General features: G+C 45.5%; 2 protein-coding genes across 2 annotated transcripts in view; one reads left to right on the top strand and one right to left on the bottom strand.

The window, feature by feature from the left end:
- LOC130540629 (uncharacterized) overlaps positions 1–14,938 on the top strand; it is a 192,117-nt gene that overhangs the window by 52,022 nt on the left and 125,157 nt on the right. The window lies entirely within an intron of this gene.
- Positions 7,095–14,792, bottom strand: LOC117978577 (protein FAM90A3). Its single transcript, XM_034951326.3, has 4 exons — positions 13,861–14,792; positions 13,158–13,357; positions 12,592–12,700; positions 7,095–11,927 (listed from the first exon to the last, which is right to left on the bottom strand). Exons 1-4 carry the CDS (start codon positions 13,981–13,983, stop codon positions 10,965–10,967), a joined length of 1,395 nt encoding a protein of 464 aa, XP_034807217.2. The 5' UTR covers positions 13,984–14,792; the 3' UTR covers positions 7,095–10,964.

The following is a 14,938-nucleotide window of genomic DNA, read 5'->3' as shown; positions in this document are numbered from 1 at the left end:
AGGTGTCAGACACTCTACTCTTACCAAGTCTTACACAAAGTTTATCTTGTTATTTGGTGGAGCTTGGCTCATTAAAAAAAAAAAAAAAGAGAGAATGATAAAGAGGAGGACAGCAATCCTCACGGCTGAGGAAAGAAGAAAGCTTGACTTTATTTCCAGTAGGCAGAGAAAACTTCCATCTGTGGCTCTCTAGCACCAGAGGAATGTCTCTGTTTAGATAATAAGTGTCCTTCCATACCTCATTAGGCATATTCACAGAGATGTACTATGCACACAAAAAAACTTCCGTGGGACGACTGACAGTCCATGTTTTATTGGACACTAAATTCATTAGAATGATGTGGGTGCACAGTTTTGACCAGAAAACCTTGTTAAATGGGAACATAAGCTACAAATATTTTGGCAAAAGATTAAGGTTTATGAACAAACAACCATTTATATTAAGTTACAATTAATTAGGCCATGTTGAGAAACCATTTAGTTTAGTTAATGATTAGACATTTTGTTAGTGAACACTTCCCAGACTTTACTAGCCCTATTAATCCCCACTTTGCCCCTGGTCTGAACCCCTACAGTGCCTTGTTTATGGTACAGTGCCTACTGCCTTATATGTTAGATTAGTGAACGTATATTTGCCTCCTCTACTACTGCAGGAGCTTCTTGTTTGCCAGGACAGGGCTATATTCCTCAGAGCTGAGGAGGAGTTGAATCATGTAGTCATTTATTCTCAAATCCTCTTCATCAAGTGAAGCAAAACAGGACAGTGAAAGGTCACTGCACATGGAAGCAGGAGGTCTGGATTTCAGTTCTAAATCTCTAGATCTATTACTAATTGGAGGTATGGATAGAGTCAGGAAAATTTTCTTCCTTAAGTCTTGATAGCACCTATGTAGGCCCAGATCCGTTGGATCTAGATAAGGGGATTCTCAATAATTACTGTGCATAAAATCAACTGAAAGAGTTAGTTTGCAGTGCAGGTTCTTAGCCCCATTCTATGAAATTTTTACTGTTTTATAAATTGATAAATAATTTTTATTAGACGATGTAAATTTCCTTACTTGCGCCAGCATACAAAAATATTGAATAATATTAGCAGCAGAATCTTTCAACAAAATAACTATGTATAGCTATTAAACCACTTTGTTTCACTGCTTTTTATTTTCTTTTATTTATCACTATTGTCTTCATTATTATCATCATCACACATTATCGAACACCCATCATGGACCATATGGCGCAAACATTGTTTCTGCTCATAAGGAGTATGTATTCTCTACATAATGTATTTATAAAATTAATGCCTGAATAAATTTGCTTAAACAAGGCAGAAGTTGGTTTCTTTTTCACTTAAAATTAACCTGTAGTTATACCATTCAGGGCTAGTACAGATACTTTCTTATATCATTAGGAATGCAGGTCCCTTCCAGCTCTCTGCTCTGCCATACTTTAGAAAAGGTCCTAGTTTGGCTGCTAAATTCCCACCTATTATTTCTGAATTCTAGACAGCAGGGAGAAAAAAGGCATGAGAGAAGGGCAAAGGAATATCTACACTTCCTTTTTAAATTTTTTAACCAACCCCCCTTAAAAACACTTTGTTGAGACATGATTACATTCAAAAAGCTGTACCTATTTAATGTGTATATCTCAGTGAGTTTGAGAATAAGGATACATTGTGAAAGCATCACTGCCATCAAGATTACAAACATATTCATCACCTCCCAAAGTTCTCCCTCCCATTCTAATTATTATATTTATTGCTAAGAATAATTAACACAAAATTCACCCTCCTATTATATTTTAAGTATGCAATACAGTATTCATAGCTATAAGCACTATGCTGTAAATTAGACCTCCTGAACTTATTTATGTGGTATATCTAAAACTTTGTACTATAATCACACCTACACACTTACCTGCACCACAGCTCCTGGCCAGTCTACCCTCTGCTTCTGAGTTTGTTTTTTTGAGATTTCAAATACAAATGAAATCATACAGTATTTGTCATTCTGTGTTTGGTTTATTTCACATGACTTCATGCCCTTCAGATCCATCAATGTTGTCACAAATGACAGGGTTTCATTATTATACAATACTGAATAATATTCCATTATGCATATATATATAAAACATTAATTCAGCCGTCCATGAATGAATATGAAGAAACCTCTATGTCTTCTTCATAGATCTTGTCTATTGTGAACAGTGCTGAAAGGAACGTAGGAGCGCAGATATCTCTTTCACATACTGATTTCAATGACTTCATATATATATATATTATATATAAAATAAGTGGGATTGCTGGAACAAAATGGTATTTTTATTGTTAATTTTTTGAGAAACCTCCATACTATTTTCCAAGGTGGCCATACTAATTTACATTCCCACCACCAGTATACAAAGATTCCCTTTTCTCCACATCCTTACCAACACTTGTTATCATCCATCTTTTTGATAATAGCTATTCTAACAGGTGTGAGGTGATATTTCTTGGTAGTTTTCATTTGCATTCCCATGATGACTAGAGAGGGTAAGAATTGTTTATATATATGTTGTCCATTTGTATCTCCTTTTTCGAGAAATGCCTGCTCATATATCTTTGTTCATTTTTTACATTTTTAATTTTTATTTTAGACACAGAGGATACATGTGCAGGTTTGTTGCATGGATGTATTCTATGCTGCTGAGGTTTAGAGTATGAATGATCTCATCACACACGTAGTGAACATAATACCCAATAGGTAGTTTTTCAGGCCTTGCACCCAACCCTCCCTCCTCCCTCTAAGAATCTCCAGTGTCTGTTGTTTCCATATAAGTGAGAGCTAAACAGTGTATAACCCAATGTTTAGCTCTCACTTATACATGAGAATATGTAGTATTTGGTTTTTTGTTCCTGTGTACCACACCACACTGGGCTAATTTTTGTATTTTTGGTAAAGATGGGGTAGATTCAGCATGTTGGCCAGGCTGGTCTTGAACTCCTGAGTTCATGCGATCCACTCACCTCACAAAGTGCTGACATAACAGGCATGAGCCACTGCACCTGGCTTTTCTGAACTTTTTAAGCTTGTATTAGGTTTGTCTGTTCTAGAATTTTGTATACATTTATTTGTATTATAGAACACTTTTTAGCTTAGCTTTCCCCACTCGGTGTTAGAAAGATTATATTGATCCATGATCATGATGTGATTCATAGAGTTGATTATTCCCCTTTATTGCTAAATATTACTCTATAATATGCATATAATTTATCAGTTTCCTCTCAATAGACATTTGAGCTGTTCGCAGGCTTCAGCTATTGTTAATAGAACTCAAGGACACATTTTTAAAAGAAAAAATTTCAACCCAAAATGTCCTTTCCTTTTGGCTCTCCAATATTGTGTCAGGGTTATATTTTTGTTGTCTTGAAAATCCAATCACATTGAACAGGAGGTGTCTCTAGAATCAAGGTTCAGTATATGTGTGGTCTGGCTGTGTCCTGGAATGTAGCCCTTATTAGTTTTATTAAGCATTTTCCTATATAAATTGAAATCAAGTTGAAGACTCATTTTTCCACAGCAGGACAAATAGAACAGTTTGGGACTTTGGAGAGATAGCAACTTGCTGCTTGCCTGTGCAACCCACCTCAAAAGATACAACTCCTCCAACTTTTGATTTCTGGTGACTTGTCCAAACAATTAGATGTGAATTGACCTTATTCCCTTACATTACTACAAGTCGATCTTCTGCACCTGGCCAAATACAGTATAAAATTGATGAGCATACGTTTCTTTTGGTTTCATACTTTCTATTTAAAGCTATTCTCCTTGGCTGGGCACTATGGCTCATGCCTGTAATCCCAGCAGTTTGGAAGGCCAAGATAGGTGGATCACTTGAGGCCAGGGGTTTGAGACCTGCCTGGCCAACATGATGAAAGCTGTCTTTCCGAAAAATACAAAAATTTTCTGGGTGTGGTGGCACGTGCCTGTAATCCCAGCTACTCAGGAGGCTGAGGCAGGAGAATCACTTGAACCCAGGAGTCAGAAGGTGCAGTGAGCCAAGATCCCGCCTCTGCATTCCATCCTGGGTGACAGAATTAACCTCCATCTCAAAAAAATAAAAAGCTAATCTATACTTTTCTTTTGGTGCATTATTAGAACATAGAAGGCAATAAGGCAAAACTATTGTGGGTATATTAGTGCGTATCTGTAGCACCTAGCACAGTGCCTAGCCCATAACTTGTGTTGAAAATTAAGAGAACCTTCTTCATATCACTTTTCCCCACTCTAGTTCTGAATTTAAAGAAAGAAAAAGGTAGGTTAGCATATGTAGGTATCAGTTATTTCTATTGACAGATCATTTGGAGAACATGTTTTTGGGTGTGGGAGAAAAAAGATTCCTAACTCTCCACCCCAGAAATAATTTTGCTGATACAAAAATCAGCCAGACATGGTGGCACAGGCCTATAATCCCAGCTACTTAGGAGGATGAGTTTGAAGATAAGGATACATTGTGAAAAAGGTGGGAAAATCACTTGAACACAGGAGGCAGAGATTGCAGTGAGCCAAGAGTCCCCCACTGCACTCCAGCCTAGGCAACAGAGAAAGACTCTGTCTGAAAGAAAAAAAAAGTTGTGTTATATAGCACATAATTTTATTGTCATCTCATTTAAAATTGAATAGTACATTTGGGTTGAATTCTTATGCCTGCAGAGACATTTGCTTCTTGCTTAAAATCACTGGCTGTAGGAGGAAACTCCAGCAGAGGGCATCATAAGGATTTCATAGTGTCTATGGTCATCTTGGCAATTCCTCAGATAATTCCTGGCAATTCTGTTAGGTCTTGAACTTCACTTACTTCTTACATGTTTAATAAAAAGAAGTTCAAAACATTGCCATGGCTGTTGAATTCCCACAGGCTTGTCTTTCCTTTAAAATTTATCACATGGTTTGTGCTGTTTTGCAGATATAATACGTAAGTTTGGAGGTGGATGCTTTCAGCCATTAAGTTCAAAAGTACTGCCACAAGGGCCAGGCATGGTGGCTCACACCTGTAATCCCAACCCTTTGGGAGGCCAAAGCAGGCAGATCACGAGATCAGGAAACTGAGACCATCCTAGTCAACATGGTGAAATCCCATCTGTACTAAAAATACAAAAATTAGCTGAGTGTGGTAGTGTGTGCCTGTAGTCCCAGCTACTCGGGAGGCCAAGGCAGGAGGATTGCTTGAACCCGGGAGGCAGAGGTTGCAGTGAGCCGAGATTGCAGCATTGCAGCGCAGCCTGGTTACAGAGTGAGACTCCGTCTCCCCCCCACCAAAAAAAAAAAAAAAAAGTACTGCTACATGGACATCCATTGTCCCAGCATCTCTGCCATAATAGCTGAGGAATTATCGAGAATGTCTGTCAATTTCTTTAACTCCAAATTTGTGTTATATCCCTTGGTTTCCTGTCATACCATAAATTGCATTATTCATAAAATGCACACTTTGTCTATAGTTATTTCTTCTCAGTATGCTACATCCCTTTAGAATTTAAACATAGAGTGTCTCCCAACCTGAAATTTGAAGTTTTGAAAAACCAGAAAAATGTTTTCGGACACCTTTTATTTCCAGCTGTTTTTACATCCTCTCCTGTATCCAAGTTGAGGGTAAAGTCCATTCATCAGCATTTCTCCTCAACTCACAACAGCCTCATCCCACTCCAATATGATGTTTGTCCCCACAAATTGATACACATAATTCTTGCTGTCAGTGGTAATGTCCTAATAAAAAAATAATGAGATGGCATCAGACTTTACTTTATTTTCTAGCTCAGCAGAATTTGATTCCTGTCTGATAAGGAAACCCTATTTTCCCTAGAAACTTTTCACTTTTGTCACAGGTTTGGTTCCCAGGGAACTGGATATAGATGAAGTTTAGTGTGCAGGATGTTCATTAGGAAGTGATGTTCAGGATCCACATCTGTGGAAAGGATTGGAGGGAAGCCTTATGTGCAAAGGGACAAGTCTAATGGCAGTGCAGCCTGACATTGTCACCTGGCCACACGGACAGAGCTGTAGAGCTAAGAAGCCCTCCCTTATTTGTCCCAACTGAATCAAATGGCAAAGCCTATGTACCCCTTGCCTCCATTAATGATTGTGTGCTTGCCACTTGTGGAGGATGAGACTTCGAAGCAGGTGGCTTTCTGTGGCTGAAGAAAACCTTAAATGTGCTGACAAAGTTTTCCAAAGAGACAGAGAATGGCATCTGCCATGTATGTTGCCCCTTTCCAAAGAGGAAGCAACAAGGGTAATGGCCTCCAATGGCTCTGTATACAGATAGGTGGACAGTAATGTCTGTCCCTCCTGTGACCTAAGAAGAACAGATGGCAGACATGCAACCAGGCAGTTAGAGGTGACACAGTGTTAGGAGATAAACATCTGTCAGAAGCAGTGCTTCTTTGAATCAGGTGTGACACGAGCCTTGCATCCCTTGCATGAACCCCTTCCCCATTATCCTGCTGTCCTACCTCATGAAGGTGGGTGGGGGCTGGCTGGTGGGCAGTCCCAGTACCAGTTACACTTTGCCTGCAGTGTTTCCACATGAGTTCCAAGGTAGCCCATGTGGTCATCCATGAACTTTATGTTTTCCTTATGCTGCTTGTCCTTTGCCTTTGAGGAACACGTTTCATTGGACTCTGAGTCCAAACAACTCATGTGTCCCTATATCTGTACATTGTCCTTCACTTAGGGGAATCTCTAATCTCTAATGCCTTTGTTTTATTTTTACTATTAATATTATAATAATTAACATTGTCATTATTATCTTCATTGTTGATATTCAGTTATTTTCCTTAATAGAGTTACTATGAATTATTATATTGTGGCTACTTACACCAAGATGAAGATAATTTATTAGTTCAGGAAGAATCTGCATTCTGAAGGCAAATAGAAGTTCCAGCTACAGATGGGCAGATGCATGCTCTCTCAATTCCTGATGGACCTCCTAGTGCCTCCTGGACCTAAGGGGCCTCCCTCAATGTTTCAAGATCCACCAAGGCAGGGATCAGCTCGTGCATTCCTGAGAACATCCAGGATGAAGTGAGGCTCTGGAAAAATGCAAGAGTTTCCACATAATCCCAAAAAACCCTACAGGTGAACTGGATGCCACAGAAAGAGGAGTGGTCTTTGTCACAACAAAATCGACAAAATTATTTTGAAGTCAATTAGGAAACTAAGAAATCACTCTTGCTGCCATTAAGAGGAAGAACAGGAGCCTGTGAATGGCATCCCTGGCCTACCTGAGACTCCACAGATATTTCTATGTGGCTTCAGACACCAGAAATCTCTGTGATTTTCAGAAAGGCAGGGACAGCTCCTGCCAGCCCATCCCTCTGCAGAATGTGTCCCAGCAGATGAGTGGCATGGAACCATCATGGACAGCACAGAGGCTCAAGGGCAGCATCCCAGGCCGGCCTGTGACTCTAGATAAGTTCTGAGTCCCCATGGGGGCTCAGGAAAGGTTATTGATGACCTGGAAAGAAGGGACAGGCTGAAACCGCCCCTAAGCAATCTGCAGGATTCCAACTTCAGCAGGAAGCCAAGGACCAGCTTGTACCACACCTGTGCCCCCTGAAAACGCTGGATACAATCCCACTCTGCAGAAAGTTCCATATAGAAGTGGCTGGGAATTTTGCATTCTAGACTGCATTTTACAGTGCCTCTGGACATGTGATGAGAAATTTAACATTGGTGTATCTAACTCTGACATTTTTCACGAAGTGATTTTTTAAAATGTGGTAAAAAAGACAAAATATAATTCAAACATATGTATTATATGTCAAAGTATGCTTCGCTGGCATCAAGTAGACTCACCTTGAGATACAATCTTGGACAACCTCCATCTTCAGAATATCTACTTTTTCAAACCGAAACTCTCCAACCAAAAATCAATAACATCAAAAGTTTGCAACTACAAGCCAACGGAAAATAAATACATGAATTCTACCACAGTGAATTGGACCGCACTGGGAAACACAGATGAAGAAAGTCAACACCGCTTTGTCCTTCAGTGCCTGGCTCCCTTTTCAGCTCATCTTGAGACTCCAGGCATTATGCCTGAAAAGTCTCCCGGACGCCTGTGAGGCTCTAATTCCCTGGGTCCCATTGCCATTTTTCTGGATTTGCGAAGATCCACCGGACCTTCTGTGGAACCCTCATGTCGGTGAACTTTTGGGCCAAGTCCCCTAACTCTGCCCATGGTCATCTGCACCAGCACGAGTTAGGGTCCGTGTTCCTTGGACGGGAAGAGACAGGCAGGAGTAGGAATGATGAACCAGCACACTGGGGCGTTTTCTCACGTAGCCCAAGTGACCCCATGGTCTTCTTGAGCTTTGGAACCAGTCGCGTTCCCCTTGGCACTGCACCCGACTCCCAGTTTCTCAATCTTGTTGGCCCTCCGGCGATCTCCCGTTGGATGAATTGCACCTGCTGAAACTCCAGTCCCCTTTGATTTGCGCTTCATTAATTATTCATGATTCAGGTTGGAAGGCCTGCTGACGACCCCCTGTGGCCGTTCTCTGAGCATTCCGGTTACATCGTTTCCTTCCAGTCTCTTTGGTTCATTGTGGTCATGCTCCTTCTGCTGTCAGAGGAGCAGAGAGTTGATCTTATTGATTCTGGATAAGGATACTTTCTAGGTGATCTGGATAATCAAGATAACGACCCTCAACAGCGGCAGAAAGGGAGCAGCCATTTGGTGTGTCTCAGAAAATCCCGCTCAATTCCGAGGCCTCCTAGAGGTGGAATCCTGCTCAGAGTTGTTCCCAGGTCAGAGAATGGAGAGAGCCTGTGCATGATGGGATATCCCTGCCTAGATCTTTCAGTGAGTCTCTACCTAAGCTACTCTTAGGATCAGGGGGAGATCCATGGAAAGGCCCGGTGTCAGACATCCGGAAAGAAGACATGATGAATGTTTTACCTCTGAAGTACATCCCAAATCTGGGAGTTAACTTCAGCTTTGCTGGGGTCTATTTGGCCAGTGAAACTCTGCCTGGTTCATTCGCACATCCGGAAGCCACTTCACGGGAGGCCGTCGCAACCGGAACCACACACTTGGCATCAGCGGTTGAGCCAAATGGGGACTCGTGGTGCAAGCAACGCTCCCTACGTGTTAGTGTGCGTGAGATTCAGTTGGCGGAATTTTACTAGGTGAGTGTTGGTAGAGCGGGGCTGAGGTTTTCTTGCTCCTGTGGATGTATACAAAGTCAAAGTCCTGCCCAGCCCAGCGGTCCCCTCAGTCAAGTCTGTTTCGGAAACATAACGATTTGGATTGCTAACAAGTCAAGAAATTTTCAAGCCCTTGGATGTAGGGAAAAGAAAGAGAGATCAGACTGTCACTGTGTCTATGTAGAAAGGGAAGACAAAAGAGACTCCATTTTGAAAAAGACCTGTACTTTAAACAATTGCTTTGCTGAGATGTTGTTCATTTGTAGCTTTGCCCCAGCCACTTTGCCCCAGCCGCTTTGACCCAACTTGGAGCTCACAAAAACCTGTGTTGTATAAAATCAAGGTTTAAGGGATCTAGGGCTGTGCAGGACGTGCCTTGCTAACCAAATGTTTACAAGCAGTATACTTGGTAAAAGTCATTGCCATTCTCTAGTCTCAATAAACCAGGGGCACAATGCACCGTGGAAAGCCGCAGGGAACTCTGCCCTTGAAAGCAGGGTATTGTCCAAGGTTTCTCCCCATGCGATAGTCTGAAATATGGCCTCGTGGGATGAAAAAGACCTGACTGTCCCCTAGTCTGACACCCATAAAGCGTCTGTGCTGAGGTGGATTAGTAAAAGAGGAAAGCCTCTTGCAGTTGAGATGGAGGAAGGCCAGTGTCTCCTGCTCGCCCCTGGGAACTGAATGTCTCGGTGTAAAACCCGATCGTACATTTGTTCCACTCTGAGCTAGGAGAAAAGCTGCTCTGTGGTGGGAGGTAAGACATGTTGGCAGTAATGCTGCCTTGTTATTCTTTACTCCGCTGAGATGTTTGGGTGGAGAGAAACAGAAATCTGGCCTACGTGCACGTCCAGACATAGTACCTTCCCTTGAACTTAATTATGATATAGATTCTTTTGCTCACGTTTTTTTTGTTGACCTTCTCCTTATTATCACCCTGCTCTCCTACTACATTCCTTATTGCTGAAATAATGAAAATCATAATCAATTAAAACTGAGGGAACTCAGAGGCCGGTGCCGGTGTAGGTCCTTGGTGTGCTGAGTGCCGGTCCCCTGGACCCACTGTTGTTTCCCTATACTTTGTCTCTGTGTCTTATTTCTTTTCTCCATCTCTCATCCCACCCGACTAGAAACACCCACAGGTGTGGAGGGGCAGGCCACCCCTTCACTTGGAAAATCAGTTAAACACACACACGGAATGTGAGTCAAAAGACAATACGTCATCTTTTTGAGAATTTTATTCACTTCAAAACAAATTCAACACACCTATTTACAAAGGCATTCCAGAGCCCAGTTTTCGAGGCTGAGGACAGATCCCGAGAGCGCTTTGCACAGCACGCTTCCCAGCGTCCGAAACACTGCTCTCAGGGCGGGGCACAGCGGAAGGTCTGCACCTCTCAGGGTTCCCTAAGTTTTCCCTTATTCAGTCATCTAGAGAGAAAATACACAGTAATTCCCCCGTTTCCTATTGACATCCCAGTGGAAGTCTGACTCCTGCGCGTCACGCAGTTTCTGAGGCAACGAATCTCTGGCACGGAAACTTTTCCTGGCGCGTTTCCGGAGAACCATGCGAACTACAATGTCCCTCACCAGAATTCAATGAGGCAGAGTCCCTGCATCTGTTCCCTGCCTGGCTTGGGCTCCCACATCCACAGAAGCGCCACAGCCGGGGAGCTTCGTAGTCACCGCACAGAGTCTGCTCTCTGCTCTGCGCTCCTCAGTCCCACAGTCCCCTCCAAGTCACGGGAGCTGGAGGCCAAGGAGCCCCTGTCACCTGCCGTCTCACTCCACGTCAGAATCGCTGTCCTCTGAGGAGGAGGAAACCTGAAGGTCCTCATAGAGGACGCTCGGTGGGACACGAACACAGGGACCCTCAGACTTTTCTGACACATGAGGGCTCTGAGCGAGGAAGGCTCCCGGTTTCTCAGGAGAGTGAAATGAGGGGGCCGCCAGGAGGCTGGAGCTCCAGCGTCCGTTTTCCAGTCTCCAGAAGAGCACTCTGAGAGGCTGGGCCCCATCATGACTGGCCGCTGGGTGACGGGACATGGTGCAGGCCTGGGCGGTAGGCAGGCAAGGTCTGCTGTGTGGAGGCTGCCAATCGACGCTGGGCACCTGGGCGGGTGTCCTCCTGCCCATCTGGGGCGACGTACTTGGTCCAAGTTCGGTTGCGGCTGGCGGAGGTTGGAGATTCTCCGGGGCCCACAGCTCACCTCCCTGGATGGCACTTTCGGGGATCTGGAAGGGACCCAGTCTCGGTTTCTTGGGGAAGTTCAGGAAAGCCTGAATCGGAGCCTGGGCAGGTCTCTTGGCTCCTGGCTCGAAGCTGAGATTGGAGCCTAGGCCCAAGCTGTGTGTGGCGGCTGGTGGGCAGGGCTGTGAGGTCACCGCAGGACGTTTGTCTTGTGCCTGGGGGCTGACGGCCTGGAGCAGGCCGTGGGTTTTGGAGGCAGCCTGGGGAACTTCTTGGCAGCCACCCTCAGGGCTGCTGTGTGTCAGCTTCACCACGAGGAGAGGCTCGCGGCCCTGGTGCCTGACTGCAGGCTGAGGGATGTCGGCCGCAGCCCCTCTCTGTCTTTCCTTTGGTCCAAGACTTGAGGAGGAGCTCTGACTGGCTTTTCTGAGGGGAGACAGTGAAGCCAAGACGGAGCCCCTGTCAGACATTTCGGTAGCTGAGCGATCAGAGGGGACAGGGTCCACGCGCAGCCTCTTACTGGTTGTGTGGACCGGCATTGGCCCGCTTGCAACCTGAAAGAGAGGAAACAACACAGGTTAGAAGTTCCTCAGAATGGAGCCAACATGAAAATCAACCACATCCAAAGACAAGGTGCACACGCCATGAAATTCTTAGTACAGTATCGACAGGCGGTGCTTGGAAGTAGGGACAGACCCTCCACCTGAGTGCTGATCAGGACAAGACACATGAAAGATGCACTCTCGAGCTATGTGTAGCTGATCTAAGCACACCATTGTTCAAAAGATTGCGTCTTGGGCATTAACTGGATCAAAGCGCCTCCACTCAGCCTTCCATGAAGTGGAACGGATTAATGCCCTTCCGAAGGCAGGTTGGTGGCTCAAGGGTACTCAGGACGTCTTCTCTGAACACATGCGTGTTCCTGGGTTTAGCCTTCTCCATGTTTGGGGCCTCTGAGGGACTAATTTCCTCATGCCGCTAGAAACGTGTTGTTGGCAGGCTTGCCATAATTGGACAGAAAGAAAGCCACAGGAAATACGGCATCTTCAGATGCCTTCACCTGGAATCAAATTGACCTGGAAGGATCGTGGAGTCCCTGACCCCAAGAAGGCAAGAAAGAGGGGTTCCCCGATTCCCTCCCGCAGACGGGAAGCTGAAAGGAAATCAACCAGAGTGACCTAGAGGAGAAAAAGACCAGGGGCCCAGGGTGACACTCACCCTCAGATAATCAGAAGATTCCGTGGATCCTTTTCGATTTGGCAGCGGCTTCTCTGGAGGTTTCCCGGAAAATATGTGGAGGAGAGCCTTCCTCTGTGGGTCTTGTTGCCTGCAGAACAGAAAAAGGTCAGGCCGTGCCCCCTGGTTTTCCCCAGGAGACAGGGAGAACCCTGTCTGGGGCCCAGTCCCATTCCGTGTTTTGTGATACAGAAATGGACATCTGGTGCCCTTTCCGCCTCTGCACCTTCCCTCACGTGCCAACCTTCCCATCCTCCAGGTGGCCCTCTAGGCTTCCCAACTAAGGACTGTGATTTGGATTCCATCGCTTTTACCCCTGTCATGGGGAACCTGCATGAAGCGCCCCCGCCTCTCCCCGTCCCTGAATCTCCCAGAGCCAAAGGAGCTCCTGGGTGTGGAACGCCGGAGGACACGGAGCTCCGGTCTATTTCTCTGCAGCGTTCCTTCCCTGGCCGGAGACGGAAAGGCACACGGTGTGCAGGTGCAGAGACACCATGTCCTTAGGAGGCAGTACCCTAAGAGTGGTGAAAACCCCTCCCACTGCTCACCTTGGTCTCTCTTCCTTCACTCCCTTATCCTTGTTCAAGGGCCCCGGGTTCCCTTCAACCTGGGGCTTCCATGGTTTCAGGTTTTCCTTCCCTTCCTTTTTCCCCAAGGTCTGTGGAACCAGGGCTGCCTTCCAGCACTTCATGGGGCACCTGGTACTTCTGGCCGTGTGGCCAAAGGCCCCGCAGTTTTTGCACTTGAGCTGTGGGTGGAAAGGAAGTGATGTCAGTGAGTGAGCTGAAGCCACAGGCAGCGATCCCACGTCAACATTGAGACGGATTGTGAATTCAGAGCTGAATAAGGATTCCAAAGAGGGGACACCGGCATGGGGGCCGTTAAGTGCTGGGAGAGTTCGGATACGATGTTCCCTCCCAAAGCCCATGTGACGGAGGAACTCTAAAAGGAAGGACTCAAGGTTCTAAGGGGCACGATGGTGAACCCGATGTCAACAACACAGCCAAACATGGCTACGCAGGACTCTAAGTAGAAAGGGAGGTTGCCCCCAAGAGTCTCTCAAGGGGTCTATCCGGCCGGGGAGGAGGTCCCAAGCCACGCCCACCTTGGATGGGAAAAGCAACCTGGGTGGTGGTGACAGAACTCACTCACTGGGTTGGAATCCAACCCAGTCTCTGAGGACCGTGTGACACCGCCTCCCCCTGGCCCCACCCCCACCCCGATACCCAAGAAATCCAGGGCTAGACTTACCCTGGGATCTTCCTCATCGTGCGGGGGAGCCCTTGGCCCAACTGGGGCCCTCTGCTGCTTCTGGAGGGTCTGGGCTCTCACCAGTCTCTTTGCCCCAGGTTTGGGGTCACGACGTGCCATCATCTTTGTCTCCTGGGGGTTTTATGACCGCCTTTTTCAGGGGTTGATTGTTGGGTCACCTGAAACACACACAAACACACACGTCGATGGTTAAGCACATTGGATATTCACACACCCAAAGGAAGCCCCCCGCTAACTCCTTGCCGGTGTGGTCATGAGGAGAGCTCACCACCAGTCGGTCAAATCTGTGGAACACAATGTGCTGTGTGCATCCTCAGATATTGTGTGTTCCTGTGCCATGATTACCTAGTCTGAGAGTAAACCTCGCCTGCCACAGGGCCCGTGGCCTAGGTATGGGGAGTTGAGTTTTCAACCCCAAACAAACAACTGATTCTGGAGACCGGACTTAGGTCTATCACGATTCACTCCGGTAGAAGACACGATGATTCTGTCTCCCTTGACGGACAGAATGATCGAAGCCACAGGGCATGGCGTGTGTCACCCTTTGGCAGGTCTGTTTGAAATCAGGGATATGGGATGCTTCCTGTGACAACTTGAATTGCTACTCTTGCCATTTCATTAGGCAACTTCCAAACACAAATTCATAGAGAGAAGTTATCTTCCTCTCTACCACACTAGCAGGTGATGGTCTTTCCTGTTCTATCTTTTTGGCTTTAGCTCCAGCCCCTTTTTGTTTATTTTTCTGGTATTTTACACATGCCACATGAATTCATCTAAACAAACGGTGAACAAGTGCCATATCATATCGATGTCTTAAACAGCTGAAGGGCAAACTACCCTTTTTTCCAAAGTCCTTTTTCCATGTACCCACCAATTCAGCATGCTGCAGTACATTTCTTTTCGCATTCCCATCTTGGTCTTATCCCACACATGGAGACGGAAATGCTTTCTCATTTTCTGTTCCAGGAATTTCTAGTAACGAGAACACATCCTACCCCATCAGCAAGCCCCAGTATGATCGGTTTCTTTCGGCCTCCTTTGTCTCTTTCCCCCCACA

Source organism: Pan paniscus, chromosome 9 (assembly GCF_029289425.2).
Source record: "Pan paniscus chromosome 9, NHGRI_mPanPan1-v2.0_pri, whole genome shotgun sequence".
NCBI classification, from domain to species: domain Eukaryota; kingdom Metazoa; phylum Chordata; class Mammalia; order Primates; family Hominidae; genus Pan; species Pan paniscus.
This window is presented reverse-complemented; position numbering and strand designations above follow the sequence as displayed.

Bases quoted from the DNA above. Each gene is read 5' to 3' on its own strand.
- LOC117978577 (XM_034951326.3), bottom strand. From the start codon at position 13,983: ATGATGGCACGTCGTGACCCCAAACCTGGGGCAAAGAGACTGGTGAGA. The intron at 12,701-13,157 runs GTGAGCAGTGGG...TCTGTTCTGCAG, and splicing joins GTGAAGGAAGAGAGACCAAG to GCAACAAGACCCACAGAGGA. The intron at 11,928-12,591 runs GTGAGTGTCACC...CCTCTCTTTCAG, and splicing joins AATCTTCTGATTATCTGAGG to GTTGCAAGCGGGCCAATGCC.